The following is a 16,965-nucleotide window of genomic DNA, read 5'->3' on the forward strand; positions in this document are numbered from 1 at the left end:
GGTCTCTAGTTAGCTGTTAGCATAATTAGGAGTAGCTGTTAGCTGGCCTCTAGTTGGCTGTTCGCACAGTTCGGAGTATTTGTTAGATGTACTTTGACTGTCTTTTAGCTTGACTCTTACTAGCCGTTTTATGTACTTATTTTACTGTTAGCAAGTCTATTATTAGTATGTATTAGCTTTCTGCTTGATAACTAGGTAACCGTTTCTGTCTGAGTAGCTATTAGCTTGTATCTAGTTTGTAATTAGCCTGCCGTTAGCCATTTGCTTGTGCAGTTCACTGCCTGTAGTTGACTTCTAGCTTGACTCATGTGCAACTTTTAGCTTCTTTCTAGTTACGCGTTAGCGGGATGCCAAACTGCTAGCTTAGCTCTAATTGGTTTTTAGATTGACTTTATAAGATGAACTTGTTTTAACTGTGTTTCTAACTCTATTGGAAATTAGCTTTAATCTGTTTTAATAGTTAACTTGACTGAGTACCGTTGAGCTTAATTCTGGTTGTCCAAACTAAAATCACTTCACTGCTGAATACTGTAGGTAAAATACTGAAAGTGCATAAGTGCTCCACTAAACCCCCTTAAGCAAAATATTTATTTTATTTATAAATATACAAGCATATTGTACATCTTGAAAATTAAACCTTATTTTTATTTATTTTTATCTATATTTCACATTTATTTTCTGTTGCAGGAATCCATGTTCAGAACTCTGATGAAATGGAGCAATATTGTAAGTGAATTATTTTTTTCTTTGTAAAATTTTGGTTATATGAAATCTGCTACCTTTTCTCTAAACCAAAACCTTGGTTGTTTTCCAGTATGTTCCAGACCTAAGGTCTTTGGAGGAACGGCTGATTTGTGTGGAGGTTTCAGGGGTGAACGAGCAGATTGTAATGATGGTTATGAAAGAGGTGGCGAGCTTCGCTACTTTCGTCAACTTCCTGCCCCTTGCCAACAGGGTATGAATAAAAAATGGTTGTAAAGCCTTCTGCCAATCTGCAGATCAATATAATGTCACTTTTTGTATTATGGTCTTAACAGTCAGGATCTTATCAGGATCTTTTCTCCAAATGTTGTACAAAGTGGCAGTTTCCAGTGTTTCCTTTATTTTCCCCTCTTGTAAGTCCAGTTTGCTTGTAAACATTTTTGAAAAGGTGCTTATGAGAAAATGAAACATCATTATCTTTTGACCCATATATTGAGTCAACTGGAGTTAAATTTTCATACCCTGGTTTTCAATAGACCCTCAGCAAACCTAAATAAAACTTTGGGATATCTTATTTTTTGCAACAGACGTTAAACATTTATTTTTGGCCACTAATGGAGAAAACATCAGGCCCTAATCTAACTGTAACTACTGGTTCAAATTTGCTGGAACCTATTTAGGAAAAAAGAAATCTAGAAAGACTTAGATAAATCTAAGATCAATCTCATTGTTTAGGAAATAAAAAAACAATTGAGAGGATTGGGTGGCGGACGAAGGTGGAGACCTCAACGGCCCGATCCCCGGATGCTTAGGCTGGCTCTAGGGACGTGGAATGTCACCTCACTGGGGGGGAAGGAGCCTGAGCTTGTGCGGGAGGTCGAGAGATATCGACTAGAAATAGCGTGGGCTCTGGAACCCATCTCCTTGAGAGGGGTTGGACTCTCTTCTACTCTGGAGTGGCCCACGGGGAGAGGCGGCGGGCTGGTGTGGGTTTGCTTGTTGCCCCCCAGCTCAGCCGTCTCGTGTTGGGGTTTACCCCAGTGGATGAGAGGGTCGTATCCCTGCGCCTTCGGGTTGGGGATAGGTCTCTGACTGTCGTCTCGGCCTATGGTCTGAGCGGTAGTGCGGAGTACCCGGCCTTCTAGGTGTCCCTGTCAGGGGTGCTGGATAGTGCCCCTCCCGGGGACTCCATTATTCTGCTGGGGGACTTCAACGCCCACGTGGGAAACGACAGTGACACCTGGAGAGGCGTGATCGGGAAGAATGGCCTCCCTGATCTGAATCCGAGTGGTGTTTTGTTATTGGACTTCTGTGCTAGTCACGGATTGTCCATAATGAACAACATGTTCAAACATAAGGGTGTCCATCAGTGCACTTGGCACCAGGACACCCTAGGCAGGAGGTCGATGATTGACTTTGTTGTCGTATCATCAGACCTTCGGCCGCATGTTATGGACACTCGGGTGAAGAGAGGGGCTGAGCTGTCCACTGATCACAACCTGGTGGTGAGTTGGATCTGCTGGAAGAGGAGAAAGCCAGACAGACTTGGCAGGCCCAAGCGCATAGTGAGGGTCTGCTGGGAACGTCTGGCGGAGCCCTCGGCCAGGGATGTATTCAACTCCCACCTCCGGGAGAGCTTTGACCAGATCCCAGGGGATGTTGGAGACACAGAGTCCGAATGGACCATGTTCTCCGCATCTTTTGTCGATGCTGCTGCCCGGCAAAAACTCGGGCCTCAGGGGAGTTTGGTGAGGCCATGGAGAAGGACTACCGGTTGGCCTCGAAGCGATTCTGGCAAACCGTCTGGCGCCTCAGGAGGGGGAAGCAGTGCTTTGCCAACACTGTTTATAGTGGGGGTAGGAGGCTGCTGACCTCGACTGAGGACAATATCAGGCGGTGGAAGGAGTACTTCGAGGATCTCCTCAATCCTGCCATCACGCATTCTGTGGTGGAAATAGAGGCTGGGGACTCGGGGTTGGACTCTTTCATCACCCAGGCTGAAGTCACCAAGGTGGTTAAAAAAGCTCCGCAATGGCAAGGCTTCGGGGGTGGATGAGATCCGCCCTGAGTACCTCAAATCTCTGGATGTTGTTGGGCTGTCATGGTTGACACGCCTCTTCAACATTGCGTGGTGGTCGGGGACAGTGCCTCTGGACTCCGGGGGGACCGGAGGGTGTGTTCCAACTACAGGGGGATCACACTCCTCAGCCTCCCTGGTAAGACCTACGCCAGGGTATTGGAGAGGAGAGTCCGACCGATAGTCGAACCTCGGCTTCAGGAGGAGCAGTGTGGTTTTCGTCCCGGCCGTGGAACACTGGACCAGCTCTATACCCTCTACAGGGTGCTCGAGGCCCAACTGGTTCACATGTGTTTTGTGGACCTGGAGAAGGCATTCGACTGTGTCCCTCGTGATGCCCTGTGGGTGGTGCTCCAGGAGTATGGAATCGGGGGTCCTTTACTAGGGGCCATCCGGTCCCTGTACGAGCGGAGCAGGAGTTTGGTCCGCATTGTCGGCACTAAGTCGGACCTGTTCCTGGTGCATGTTGGACTCCGGCAGGGCTGCCCTTTGTCATCGGTCCTGTCCATAAAAGTTATGAACAGGATTTCTAGACGCATCCAAGGGCCGGAGGGGGTCTGGTTTGGGGACCAGTGGATTTCGTCTCTACTTTTTGCAGATGACCTGGTCCTGCTGGCCCCCTCTAGCCAAGACCTACAGCATGCGCTGTGGCGGTTCGCAGCCGAGTGTGAAGCGGCTGGGATGAGGATCAGCTCCTCCAAGTCCGAGGCCATGGTTCTCGACCGGAAAAGGGTGGCCTGTCCTCTTCAGGTTGGAGGGGAGTTCCTGCCTCAAGTGGAGGAGTTTAAATATCTCGGGATCTTGTTCACAAGTGAGGGAAAAATGGAGCGGGAGATCGACAGACGGATCGGTGCAGCTGCCACAGTAATGGGGGCACTGTGATGGTCCGTTGTGGTGAAGAGAGAGCTGAGCCGAAAAGCGAAGCTCTCAATTTACCGGACGGTCTACGTTCCTACCCTCACCTATGGCCATGAACTTTTGGTCATGACCGAAAGAACGAGATCCCGGATACAAGCGGCTGAAATGAGCTTCCTCCATAGGGTGGCTGGGCACTCCCTTAGAGATAGGGTGAGGAGCTCGGCCATCCGGGAGGAGCTCGGAGTAGAGCCACTGCTCCTCCACATTGAGAGGAGCCAGTTGAGGTGGCTCGGGCATCTATACCGGATGCCTCCTGGACGCCTTCCTCGGGAGGTGTTCCAGGCACGTCCCACTGGGAGGAGGCCCAAGGGACGGCCCAGGACACGCTGGAGGGACTATGTCTCTCTGCTGGCCTGGGAACGCCTTGGGGTTCCCCCGGAGGAGCTGGAAGAGATGTCTGGGGAGAGGGATGTCTGGGCGTCTCTGCTGAGTCTGCTGCCCCCGTGACCCGGTTCCGGATAAGCGGAAGACAATGAGTATGAGAAAAACAATTGATAATTTATGTACTTAGCTACTGATCAGCTTTAAATTGTTTTCCAACTAATTATTCTCATCCATTCAATTTTAAATCACCACTCTTTCAATATGTAACTGAATTCTATATGAGGTTCATAAAAAAGTTAAGTTTTTGGTCATGGACACATAATTGTATCGCTATTATAATTCCCTTCTTCTCCCATGCATTTTTTTTGCTGCACCCACAACTGTTGATCCACAACAGATTTACATCGAGATGGCTGAGTCCACGGGTGCATCAAAGGTGGTGCAGAACTTGTCTGAGCAGCATAAAGCTTGGTAAGTGTGGAAACTTAAATGGCAACAGTCAATCATTAAACGAAAATAAATGAATGTAATTTTCCTAAGAAGCCCCCCCCCCCCCCCCCCCCCGTTTTTTTTTAGGAAGCAGGTTGGACGTGTTGAACGGTGAGCATTTCCTTCGAGTACAAACATGCCACCCGTCAGCCTCTGTGTTTCTGATTTAATGTTCTGCATATCTAAAAATGCTCAATTCTTTTCTGGAGTGAAGACCTGTTTTTGTTTGCTTTTGTTGTAGTTTAACATGCCGAAAAAAGCGACTGAAGGACTGTCGAAAGATTGCAGTGAAACTTGAGCAGGGCACCATGACTGTCTATACAGAGGGCACACCACTGAAAAGTCCAACAAAGTCGCCTCAGCTGCTGTGCAGAAGGATGGATGAGGAGTCTGCAACCTGCAGTGCTCTGCCAGATGGAAGTCTGCTCCCATCTGATAAAGGCACAGAACATCCTCAGATTGACTTAGGCATTTTAAAAACACTGAAAGAAGTTATTCTTCAGCACAAACATGAACGAAGGAGATCCACTCTGATGAGAGAGGTGACTATTTATTTCTTACTAAATTAGTCTAAAAACATCAGATTAGCCCTGGGATCAGCAACTGGTGCCTCAGAGTAGAGCCTATAATTAGGCCTCATATTAATTTATATTTAATGTTTTAAATATGAAGTTTTTCTGTGTTTAATGTTATACATGCAAAATATTTTACAAAATGTATTGGTTAAGAAATTATTTAATTCACAATTTTTCTGTTTAATTTTCCTTGGAAATTAAGTAAATAAAATGGATTCAGTCTTTGTTTTTTGGATAAGTTAGATTTTTTTTAAATATAAAACTAAAGATTGAAACAAAGTAAAATCTTGACTTAAATACTAAATATTTATCTGTAAGGGTTGGTTAAAAAATGGGGCAAGAAGGCATAATCAACTCCTCACCCCTAGATAGCAATACCACAAACCCAGTGTAACATTACAAGAAAACAAAACACTTTCTTGATTGACTCAGTTAAATATAAAATAACTAATCTTTAATATTTATTCCTCTAGATCTCCAATGAAAGTGGCAGCAAATCTGAGAGCTCCTCTTCCTCCAAGCAGACCACCAAAGAAATGCAGAGCTCATGTTTGTCGTCTGCAACTGAAGATATCTCAGAGTCTGCTAAAGAGTGCAAGAGCTATGCCTCATCTTCTGGGTCCACAAAATGCAGTTTGTCATCCAGCTCCTTGTCTTTGTCAGTAAAAACAAAAAAACACACACTTGAGTCCACGAAATCTCAAACTAATCCGTCCTCTTTCGCGGATGGCAGTGAAACAGTTCCCTCATTGTCTTCTTCAAAGTCTGGTAAATCTTTGGTATCCTCTGGTGAGAAAGATCTGTCAAGCAAGACAGAGACTTCTCTTAGAGCATCACCACAACCATCCACATCCACCGGTAGAAATACTTGTTCATCCTCAACATCTGCAGAAACTAGTCAGTCAGAAAAAAATAAACTTACTGGGGGTGCAATAGCAAACGGTGACCACGAGTTGTCAGCAAAGAGCTGCACTGCAAAAACTCAGTCAGACTCAAAACTGGTAAAATCATCAGAGGCCAGTCCAGCTGCTCAGGGACAAAATTCGGAGTTTACCTACGAAATCCAGAATCAAGAGTGTTTTAAAGATAAAACACTCAAAGAGGCAACCGAAGGCAAAGAAATCGAGAGGGAAAGTAATGTTGATGTGAAGAGTCCCGTGAAGGAGGGTCCTGACCATGAAAGTTACCAAATCACTGATTCAGTCACTGGACAGAAAGATAAACAAAACTCTGACACGGAAACTCCTGGAACTGAGAAAAGCAAGATTTTATGTCAGGAAGGCCTTCAGGTTTCAAAAAACGTAGAGGACAGTAAGAAGGCACTCAATAAACTAGAGATGGAAACGTTTCTTGATGCAAAAAATAATGCAACTGAAAAGGAGTATGTTGCAGTTAAGGACGAAAATCGTCTGGCCAAAAATGAGGGTTCAACAGTAAAACCAGACCAGAAAATAAAAGCTTCTACAGGTGAAGAGCGAGAGACTTTACCAATAAAACAGGAGAGTTCAGATAAACTCTCGCAGATACAATCAACGGACAGTAGTGCAGAAACGGGGACTGGTGAGAGGACAGAGGAGGTGGTCTATAAGGACTCTGTCTCTCCCACACAAAGGTCTTTTGGAAGATCCAAAGGAGGAGTCAAACAAGATGAACCAAATCAAGACATAGTAGCCACTGATGAACAAACCATCACCACAAGATCTACCAGGGAAAGAATGGAAAACACTGAGAAAGACTCTTCAGATGGAAGAAAGGACAACACTCCAAGACAGAGGAGACACACTCCTACCAGAGATTCACAAGAACAAAATAAAGACAGAAGTCCGAAAGGAGAAGAAGAAATGCCTGCCATTGACGTCACACCAACAACCTGCGAGCAGAAACCAACACAAGACATCTCAGATGACTTCAGAGAGACTAAAGAGGAAGATAAAGAAGCTGTAACAAGAAGGAAGAGAGGTCGGCCCAAGAAGACGGCCGGACTGCCTCCTGGTGAGACAAACAAAGCTCCATCTTTTAGATGCTGGCTTCAGAATCACTAAAATATGAAACCCTGTTAATTTATCGTCTTCTGTTGCAGTGATGACATCTACCAGAAAGATAATGGCAGAAAATACTCCTGAACAGATGCTTGAAAGATTTGGTGAGGAATGAAAGAATGATTTTCTCCTAAACTGAGAGACTAACAGACAGGTTTGCTGCCATATCAGTGTCATAGAAGTGGACGATGTTAAACAAACACAACTGCAACCAAATCTTGGCTTCCTGTGTACTTACAAGCTAACTCTAGCTCTGGAGTGTAGATAATTCTTACAGCAAGCTAGAAAAGCTGCAACAATATCCATTTTTTTTTGGTCATGAAAATCCTTCATGACTTTAAATATATTTTTGGTACTCAACTGTAAAAAAAAACCTATTTTCTTTTACTGGCAGATGTGGAGATGCTAAATATAAAAATAAAAGAAATTATCAGTATGATGAACTGTTGACAAGTGGGAGCAGAAGTTGGAGCAAAGCATCTTATTTTGTTATAAACTGAAAGCTAATGGAAATAGTCTAACAGATTTTCTTTGTCATAAAAGTGTTGAAGGGAACTAATCTTCTAGACTTCCTCAAGTTATATCAAATGCAGGTGTTGTATCCGGCTCAAAAGGGAACCTGAATAATAGTCTGCTGTCTCCAGACGATTTTGTTGACTACAATCTCCACTTTTTTACCATAGACAACAACAAAATGCAAAGCAGGAGATTAAATTTAGCCAACAACAAAGTGACATGCAAAACAAAGCAATGAGACGACCCCAGGATTGACCAACTGTCTCAGGAGGCTTTCCTTTGTACAGGTCCTTCTCAAAATATTAGCATATTGTGATAAAGTTCATTATTTTCCATAATGTCATGATGAAAATGTAACATTCATATATTTTAGATTCATTGCACACTAACTGAAATATTTCAGGTCTTTTATTGTCTTAATACGGATGATTTTGGCATACAGCTCATGAAAACCCAAAATTCCTTTCTCACAAAATTAGCATATCATTAAAAGGGTCTCTAAATGAGCTATGAACCTAATCATCTGAATCAACGAGTTAACTCTAAACACCTGCAAAAGATTCCTGAGGCCTTTAAAACTCCCAGCCTGGTTCATCACTCAAAACCCCAATCATGGGTAAGACTGCCGACCTGACTGCTGTCCAGAAGGCCACTATTGACACCCTCAAGCAAGAGGGTAAGACACAGAAAGAAATTTCTGAACGAATAGTCTGTTCCCAGAGTGCTGTATCAAGACACCTCAGTGGGAAGTCTGTGGGAAGGAAAAAGTGTGGCAGAAAACGCTGCACAACGAGAAGAGGTGACCGGACCCTGAGGAAGATTGTGGAGAAGGGCCGATTCCAGACCTTGGGGGACCTGCGGAAGCAGTGGACTGAGTCTGGAGTAGAAACATCCAGAGCCACCGTGCACAGGCGTGTGCAGGAAATGGGCTACAGGTGCCGCATTCCCCAGACCTGGGCTATAGAAAAGCAGCACTGGACTGTTGCTCAGTGGTCCAAAGTACTTTTTTCGGATGAAAGCAAATTCTGCATGTCATTCGGAAATCAAGGTGCCAGAGTCTGGAGGAAGACTGGGGAGAAGGAAATGCCAAAATGCCAGAAGTCCAGTGTCAAGTACCCACAGTCAGTGATGGTCTGGGGTGCCGTGTCAGCTGCTGGTGTTGGTCCACTGTGTTTTATCAAGGGCAGGGTCAATGCAGCTAGCTATAAGGAGATGTTGGAGCACTTCATGCTTCCATCTGCTGAAAAGCTTTATGGAGATGAAGATTTCATTTTTCAGCACGACCTGGCACCTGCTCACAGTGCCAAAACCACTGGTAAATGGTTTACTGACCATGGTATCACTGAGCTCAATTGGCCTGCCAACTCTCCTGACCTGAACCCCATAGAGAATCTGTGGGATATTGTGAAGAGAACGTTGAGAGACTCAAGACCCAACACTCTGGATGAGCTAAAGGCCGCTATCGAAGCATCCTGGGCCTCCATAAGACCTCAGCAGTGCCACAGGCTGATTGCCTCCATGCCACGCCGCATTGAAGCTGTCATTTCTGCAAAAGGATTCCCGACCAAGTATTGAGTGCATAACTGTACATTATTATTTGAAAGTTGATGTTTTTTGTATTAAAAACACTTTTCTTTTATTGGTCGGATGAAATATGCTAATTTTGTGAGATAGGAATTTTGGGTTTTCATGAGCTGTATGCCAAAATCATCCGTATTAAGACAATAAAAGACCTGAAATATTTCAGTTAGTGTGCAATGAATCTAAAATATATGAATGTTAAATTTTCATCATGACATTATGGAAAATAATGAACTTTATCACAATATGCTAATATTTTGAGAAGGACCTGTATACCTTCATTGAGCACCTCCTTTTACACGCCCTTTCCCTTCTCGGTTATACAACAATAATAATCAAGAGAAAAACTAAATCGGCTATTGCCCCTTTTCCTTTTTCTTTCTTTTTTTGTTTATAAAGATTTTGTTTGTTTGCCCCACTCCTTTAGGCCACAGCTGGGTGCCTACCTTCCCAGGCCTCTTTCAGGGGCACCTAGTACTTGTTTGACTTCACAAAGTGGACACAGATGTTATTACCATAGTAGAAGATTTACATCATTAGCACAACACTCTGGTAGTAAACTCAGGTTTCAACACAAGTCTGTAAAATATGTTCGAGTTGGATAATATTTTTGCTGCCGTACTGCAGGTATAGGAAATTGCAGCAAATGGTTTTAAAAAAATAATAATGTAGACACTGACTCTTCTCTTCCAGCCAGTCCAGAGCATAATTCTGAACACATCATCAACAACCCCCACATTCTGATGCATACAAGCTGTATTCATTGAAAGTCATATCATTGGTGTGTGTGTGAGAGAAATTCAACCAATCCACGCTCATCTTGTGACTTAAGTAAATCTTCTGGCACTAGTCACTACACATTCGTTGGGTCTTTTATGTAAATTACCGGAAGTCACGTACACTGGGTCAGCTTGACCTGAACAACAAGATATCCTATTAACCAAAAACAATTTTATACTAATATCCCCATAGCTGGACTGTTTCTTGGAAAAGCTTGCATGTTCGTTTGGAATAACAAAGCAATTAATATTTCCTCATGCCAAGAACATTTCCTTAACTAAACTGTTCTTTGGAGAGAATTGCATGCGGTTCGGAAATGACAAAGCAATTACTCTTTTCTTAAGCCAAGAACATTTTTCTCTCCTACAAGGCGACTGTCTTTTCCAAGTGTCTTAATGTATGTGTTGGCAAAATTACAGCTGCACATCCTGTTGTCTGAATCACAAGCATCTCAACATCAGGGTGTGTTATGTCCCAATTGCAAAGGACTGCTTGGATACCACATTTAATTGCATTGTATTTCAAGTGCCATTCATGCAAATTCTGCAGGTCCAGAACATCTGTGGCCTGTTGGTAAGACTTCCCCTGCTCTCGATCCACTACTCATTTATATTTTTAGTTGTAGGGATGCTAAAACTCACAAAGAGTGGTGGGAACATTCATAAGATAAGATAGACTTTATTGATCTCACAATGGAGAAATTAACTTGTGTGTTACTAAGTGCTGCTATTGTCAGGTTTAACCAACCTAACAATACTTATAACAACACAAAAAGAAAAGAGAGACAAAGTATTTGTTTCTTTTACTCGCTTTGCGAGGAGAAACGGTCAAGATATGCCCAGTTACAGATCTCGCACCGCTCTGAAGCCTATCCGACCGCTTCCTCTTTTTATTGTCTTTCGGGGGTCCCTAGTTTACAAAAACATTGTTCTCTAAAGGATGGGGGAAAACAACAACTGCATTGTAAACAGGTCATAAACAGCTTTATCTTTTAACAACACATTTCCCACAGTCTCCTCCAACTTGTAGGGTCAGTTGTGCCTTTTGTTGAGCGTAATCAGCCTTCATCTTTATGACCTCCTCAACTGGACTGCTTCCTTCTCTGCTAGTTCAGCTCCTATTTATGATCTTTGCCTGCAGACAAACTCACACATCCTTTACTCACACAAACATCATGAAAGGTTATTAGATCAAATAGTCAAGTTGAAGAATAGGAGAAAATATAAGATAAATCTATATTCAATTATTCCAACAGCTATAACAAGTAGGGTGCAGATAGTGATGAAAAAATGCAATCAAACAAGAACAAGGTAGATGTGCAACAATCAAGTAATAATAATAATAAAACAAAATAGGATAAAATTAAATAACTAATGTGCATTAAATAGCTGAGGTGATTGTGCTAAAGTGACAATGATTGCAGGTATTTACAAATACAGAGGTTATTACACGAGTTATTACACTGTAGAATTGAACAGGCCGACAGTGGTGGGGATGAAGGAGTGGCAGTAGCGCTCCTTTCTGCACTGAGGGTGTCTCAGTCGGCCACTGAAGGAGCTGCTCAGCTCCTCTACAGTCCGGTGCAGTGGGTGAGAGGTTAGGTCTGTGATGGACATGAGCTTGGCTAAAATCCTCCTTCCACCTTCACAGAGTGAAGTGGGCAGCCTAGGACAGAGCTGGACCTCCTAACCAGAGCGTTCAGTCTCTTTCTGTGCTGCCTGGGGCCCAGCAGTCGACAGCTACCATTAAAAAAAGTCCTGAGAAAAAACTTGCACACTCCAAAGGACCTCGGTCTCCTCAAGCGATGGAGGCGACTCTGGCCTTTCTTTTACAAGGCGTTGGTGTTATGGAACCAATCCAGGTTATTGTTGAGGTGAACACCTAGATACTTAAAACTGTCCACTGACTCAGTGTCCTCCCCCTGGATGTTCACTGGTGAGTGAGGTGGTGTCCTTCTGATCGATCACCATCTCTTTCGTCTTACTGGTATTCAAGCAAAGGTGGTTTCACTCACACCAGTCCACAAAGGCAATGATGACCGACCGGTACTCCAGCTAGTTCCCCTCAGCTACACAGCCCACAATGGCTGAGTCGCCAGAGAACGTCTGGAGATGACCTTGTAGGTGAAGTCTGTGGTGTAAAGGGTGAAAAGAAAGGACAGCACCATTTATATTTCAAATATCTGAACATTTAGAACAAAACGAAACTGAAGTCAAATTTAATTTTGTGCACTAAGTTGGCCAAGAAAGCTGTTCTGTTCAAAATAGAGGTTTTATTCACCATGAACCATAGGTTGCCAGTCAGTGAATGAATAAATCTGTACATGGCAGATATTTTAAACGATATTATTAACAGATAATGCACGCACATGTGGTGCGGAAAGCTTTTGTATAAGCAGCTTTTAGAATAAATTTATCCACGTTGGTGCTTTCATATTCTTTCAAGTTTTTCTTATGTAACGAACAGCTTACTCGTCATCCTCAGGTCGACGTACCCGTTCATCTTCGGCTGCTGTCAAGAGGTCTGTAGAAACTCATCAGTCGCAGGAAAATGAACCAAAACCTGCAGAGCGTGCAGAGGTAAAGTCGGGGCGCAAAGTAACTACAGAGAGGAAAAGTGCAAAAACAGTGCCAGTCCTGGATCCACCTGTACGGGGACAGGAGTCCGAAGTCCACAAAGCTGAAACCCCTAAATCTAGGCTGAAGAAAAGCCTTCAGGTGTCACACAGTATTAATAATGAGGTTCAAATTTGCAGTCAATCAGCGAAAGATGCTAAAGAAAAAGAGATCGCTACAGATGACCATGAAGATTCTTTACAAGAGAAAAAACATTTGGTCAAAGATGAAGGTTTAGCAGTAAAACCAAGCCAGGAGACTAGATTCTCTAAGTCCGAGGATGGAGAAAATTCACCAAAAAAACAGAGTCCAGATAAACAGCCTGAGACACAAACAAAGGACAGCAGTGCAGAGACAGAGACTGATAACGGGCCAGTGGAGATGGTCTGTAAGGAGTCTGTTAAAAATAAATCTGGCAAAGAAAGATCTTTTAGTCACACTGCTAGATTAGCCAAACAAAATAAGACCAATGAAGACAAAGCAGCCACTAATGCACCAGTTGTTACCACAAGGTCCACCTCCCGAAGGAGAAAAATAACTGAGAAAGACTCTGCATTTGAAAGCAAAAAAGACAAGACCCTTACAAGGAGGAGGAAAACTAATCCTGGAGATTCTCAACACCAAAGCAAAGAGAAAACTCAGAAAACAGAACAAGAAATGCTTCCTAAAGACGACACACCAGGGACCTGTGAGCAGAAACCACCACAAGAGATCTCGGAAGACGTGAACTTCAGAAAGAATGGAGAGGAGGAAAAAGAAGCTGCAACAAAAAGGAAGAGGGGTCGACCCAAGAAGACGGCCGGACCATCTCCTGGTGAGTAAACAGAGCTCCATCGGCCAAAAACTCTAAAACACGAAACCTGATTAATTTATTGTCTTCTGTCACAGTGAGGAAATCAGCCAGAGGGGTGAAGGCAGAATATCCTGATGGACAGACTCTGAGAAGATGTGAGTGTTGAAGAAAATACATTTTCTGAGCCACCTTAGATCATCTCATATGCAAGATTTCCTGAAAGTATTCACAGCCCTTCACTTTTCACACATTTAGTTATATTACGTCCTTTTTCCAAAACTGATGAAATTATTTTTTCCCTCAAAATTCTTCACACAACAACTAGTAAAGTGGAAAATTGTTTTATTTTTTGTAAATATATGAAAGAAAATGTAACCAAAAAAAAATCTCATGTACATAAGTATTCCCACCCTTTGCGCAATACTTGGTGGATGATATGATGCCACACGCTTGGCACACCTTTCTTTATGTAGTTTGGACCAGTCTTCTTTGCAGAACCTGTTAAGCTCCATCAGGTTAGATTGAAAACGTCGGTGTACAGCCATTTTCTAATCTCTCGAGAGATGTTATTGGTTGTATGCTTGGGGTCACCCCTTGTTAATGTCCTTGTTTGGATACGTTGCTTTCTAACCCCCTCTGGACCTTTTTTCCCCCATCTTAATGATCCGTAGACCCGTCCTGGGTTCCCCTTCTCAGGTTCTCAGAGAGCAAACATCATGCGCCACTTCATTTTCTTAGACCACACATCTGCATATTACATAGTGGTCACTTTAAATGTTGCACAGATTGTTACTTTCAGGCCATCTTCACACTGCAGCACTGGGCCACACATACAAATTAGTCACATAAGCGGGTTTACAGGGAACTTCCAGGGAAGAAATCAGCTGGAAGGGCGTTAAAGGTAACTGGTTCAGTTTGAGCTGGAGAACTGGGACGTAGTTTTCTTTGCATTGATGCTGAAAATTAACAAATTTACAAAATATTTAAATAATTTTCGTTAACATAAATCTAACTCGAAAAAGACAAGAGACTAAGAACCTTCATTCAGAAAAGAGCTGTAAATATATGTGAAAACTCCCATTAAAAGCTGTTAAATTGTTACCAGTTCTGTTGTATTTTCTTATTTTACACTGTTTTCTTTCAGTACGTTATAAACGTAAGATGGAGTTTTCTGGACCCGAGCCAAAGAGATGTCGCTCTTGGTTCGCTCGTGTTGCCGCTGTTGTCAGACATCCTTTCTATAAACCCCATCGGTGAGGAAACAAAAACTTCCATCTACAATAATGGGGATGGGGTTTGATGTGTCAGAGGGATTTAAAACTTATCTGGTCTTTACTATTTTTGTTTTTTGTTTTACCTCAACAAACAGGATTTAGGGAGTTCATCCAGTTTACACCCATATAGCTCCATTATCCAAGGCCATGTTAGCAGGACAGTATGTTACTATATTGGGATATTATACTATAATAAAGTTCACATCATGCCCCTTAGAAAAGCTGCCAATATTCAGCCACCATCTCTAGGACTGGTCTCACTGCTGGTCTCAAACCACAAACAGATGCCATTACTACATGATCTCCACCGTTTATGGGATCATCTTCAACACAATGAAGTTGTTTTAAAGAAGAGTGGGCCAAAATTGCTCCACAGGGTTCCGATAGAGCGATGGTCACTGCTGTTAAAGGTGTAAAACTGAACCGGTGTTAACAGCCGATGTTTATTTCTATGTTGTTGCCATTAGTGTTTCTGGAGGGGAAGGGGTTGACCATGTGGGGTTTGGTCATGTGACAAGTGATGCAGCGCAGGATTGTGGGTGTTTAACTGAAGCAGAGAAGCAATGTCAGCAGTGTGGTTGTTTTTTCACGGTGTTGAAAGGGTAGGGAAATGTTTATGATATCCATAAATATTGTTTACTGGCAGTAACGGCAATATTAATATCGGATATGGATGCCTGTCCAAAATCTTGAATCAGTGCTTCCCATGTTGTTTTATGTATTGACAGTGTCTGACGACCGAGGTGGCTTTCTACAGTTGAGGCTAGTTTTTAAACAGTTTTAGAACCAGATTATTTTTATTTTCCTGATTTATGAAGCCGTCGACCTGAAGGTGGTTTATCACATGTCTGCTCATTTGTTTTCTTTTCTGCTACCTTTCAGAAAAACTTCAGGACGCTCCCACATGAAACTCTGAAGGGACCTCGTTCTGATTGATTACCTTTTATTTTTTCCTCCATGACAAAAGTTAATCTGCTCTAAGTTTTAGGAGATAACGAAGGGCAGCAGTTGCAGATGAAGCTTTTTGTTTTCTGACTGGTTTGGTCTGTTTTTCATGTTTAAGGCTGGATATCTGTTTTTTAAAGCATTGCACAGCATGTTGTTAATTTCTTTCGATTTAAAGATACTTGCTAGAAGAAATGTTGATGTTGCCTACTCTTTTATTATTTTTTTTTTACTTTTTTATTTGCATGTAGCCAGATGATACATGAACATAAAATGGATTATTGTTCTCACAGGAATACACTAGGAAACATCTTTTGTTTCCAAAATACTTAAATATGCTTTACTACATGTAAATTAACTTGTACAATAAACTGGTTGCTGTTAAATTGGATTAAAATACCATGGTGTCTTTTGTGGCCTACCCTCTAAATGTTGACTAATAAACGATATACTGTAAGTAGCATTTTATCTTTTAGGCTCATTGTTTTGAATGTATGTAATTTAGTGAGTATATTTCACATCAGGTACAGTTTTTAAGCTGTCAGCTGATGTCACTGTATCTTGGAAATGCAGTCCAACAAAGTAGCATGAAATCTGTAGCTTGATTAGTTTTTAATTTATCTTATCCATCACTGATGTGAAACCTTGGTGTTGTTTTCATGACTTCCCACACATGAGACTAGCAACATTTACATCCTTTCGTTGTCCGATGAGCTAACCCCTCCCTCCTACTTCCCCATGTCTAAAGGGTTTGCTCAATCCAGCTCTACATCCAACGGGTCCGGACTTCCCTAAACCTGAAAGATCTTACAAAGCAGGCTTACTGAAAGTTCTTTTTAAGCTGGGAAATGACTCGCCTAGCCTCTGACAGCCTTCATACAAAAGTCTCCCCCTTCTTCAACTGGTGGTCTGGACGACTGAGTAGCCTATCACAGTCATCCACACTTTCAACAGTCACTTTTGTTCACAGCTGCTCATTCCCTAATTTTACAACTGGCTCTTGGTATATGGGCTAGGTTAATTTTAGTGGCTCGGCACGAGCCCCAAGGGCGCTGTTTTAACAAACTTGGCTAAGACAACCTATAAAAACCTCCTAAAATATCTTGGAACCAGGCAACAAGACTTTTTACCACCAATGAAAAACCAACAATACGGTGACTCAAATAATTGAATGTCCACGATTTAACTAGAATTTTATATGCTTTCTTTAATTAGTAACACTTTTGCAGGGGTTAGTAACAGCTTAAATTCAGCAACAAAAAATAATTTCAATAATCAACCGCAGTTCCCTTTTTTGGCAATGCTTTTATAGTGCAGATGCTCTCACTGATCAGCCC

At 42.5% G+C, this 16,965-nt stretch overlaps 1 protein-coding gene across 1 annotated transcript in view; it reads left to right on the forward strand.

Moving 5' to 3' along the window:
- The window catches only part of LOC124880732, a 60,319-nt gene extending 44,292 nt beyond the window's left edge, over positions 1-16,027 (forward strand). The window contains exons 51-61 of the mRNA XM_047386047.1: positions 688-726; positions 815-955; positions 4,419-4,492; positions 4,598-4,621; positions 4,752-5,052; positions 5,559-7,077; positions 7,166-7,228; positions 12,486-13,430; positions 13,505-13,564; positions 14,554-14,662; positions 15,566-16,027. Coding sequence (XP_047242003.1) covers positions 688-726; positions 815-955; positions 4,419-4,492; positions 4,598-4,621; positions 4,752-5,052; positions 5,559-7,077; positions 7,166-7,228; positions 12,486-13,430; positions 13,505-13,564; positions 14,554-14,662; positions 15,566-15,599 — 3,309 coding nt within the window. The 3' untranslated portion in view covers positions 15,600-16,027. The remainder of the gene's footprint in view (positions 1-687; positions 727-814; positions 956-4,418; positions 4,493-4,597; positions 4,622-4,751; positions 5,053-5,558; positions 7,078-7,165; positions 7,229-12,485; positions 13,431-13,504; positions 13,565-14,553; positions 14,663-15,565) is intronic.
- The last annotated feature ends 938 nt before the right edge of the window (positions 16,028-16,965 follow it).

This window comes from Girardinichthys multiradiatus, chromosome 14, assembly GCF_021462225.1.
Source record: "Girardinichthys multiradiatus isolate DD_20200921_A chromosome 14, DD_fGirMul_XY1, whole genome shotgun sequence".
NCBI lineage: Eukaryota > Metazoa > Chordata > Actinopteri > Cyprinodontiformes > Goodeidae > Girardinichthys > Girardinichthys multiradiatus.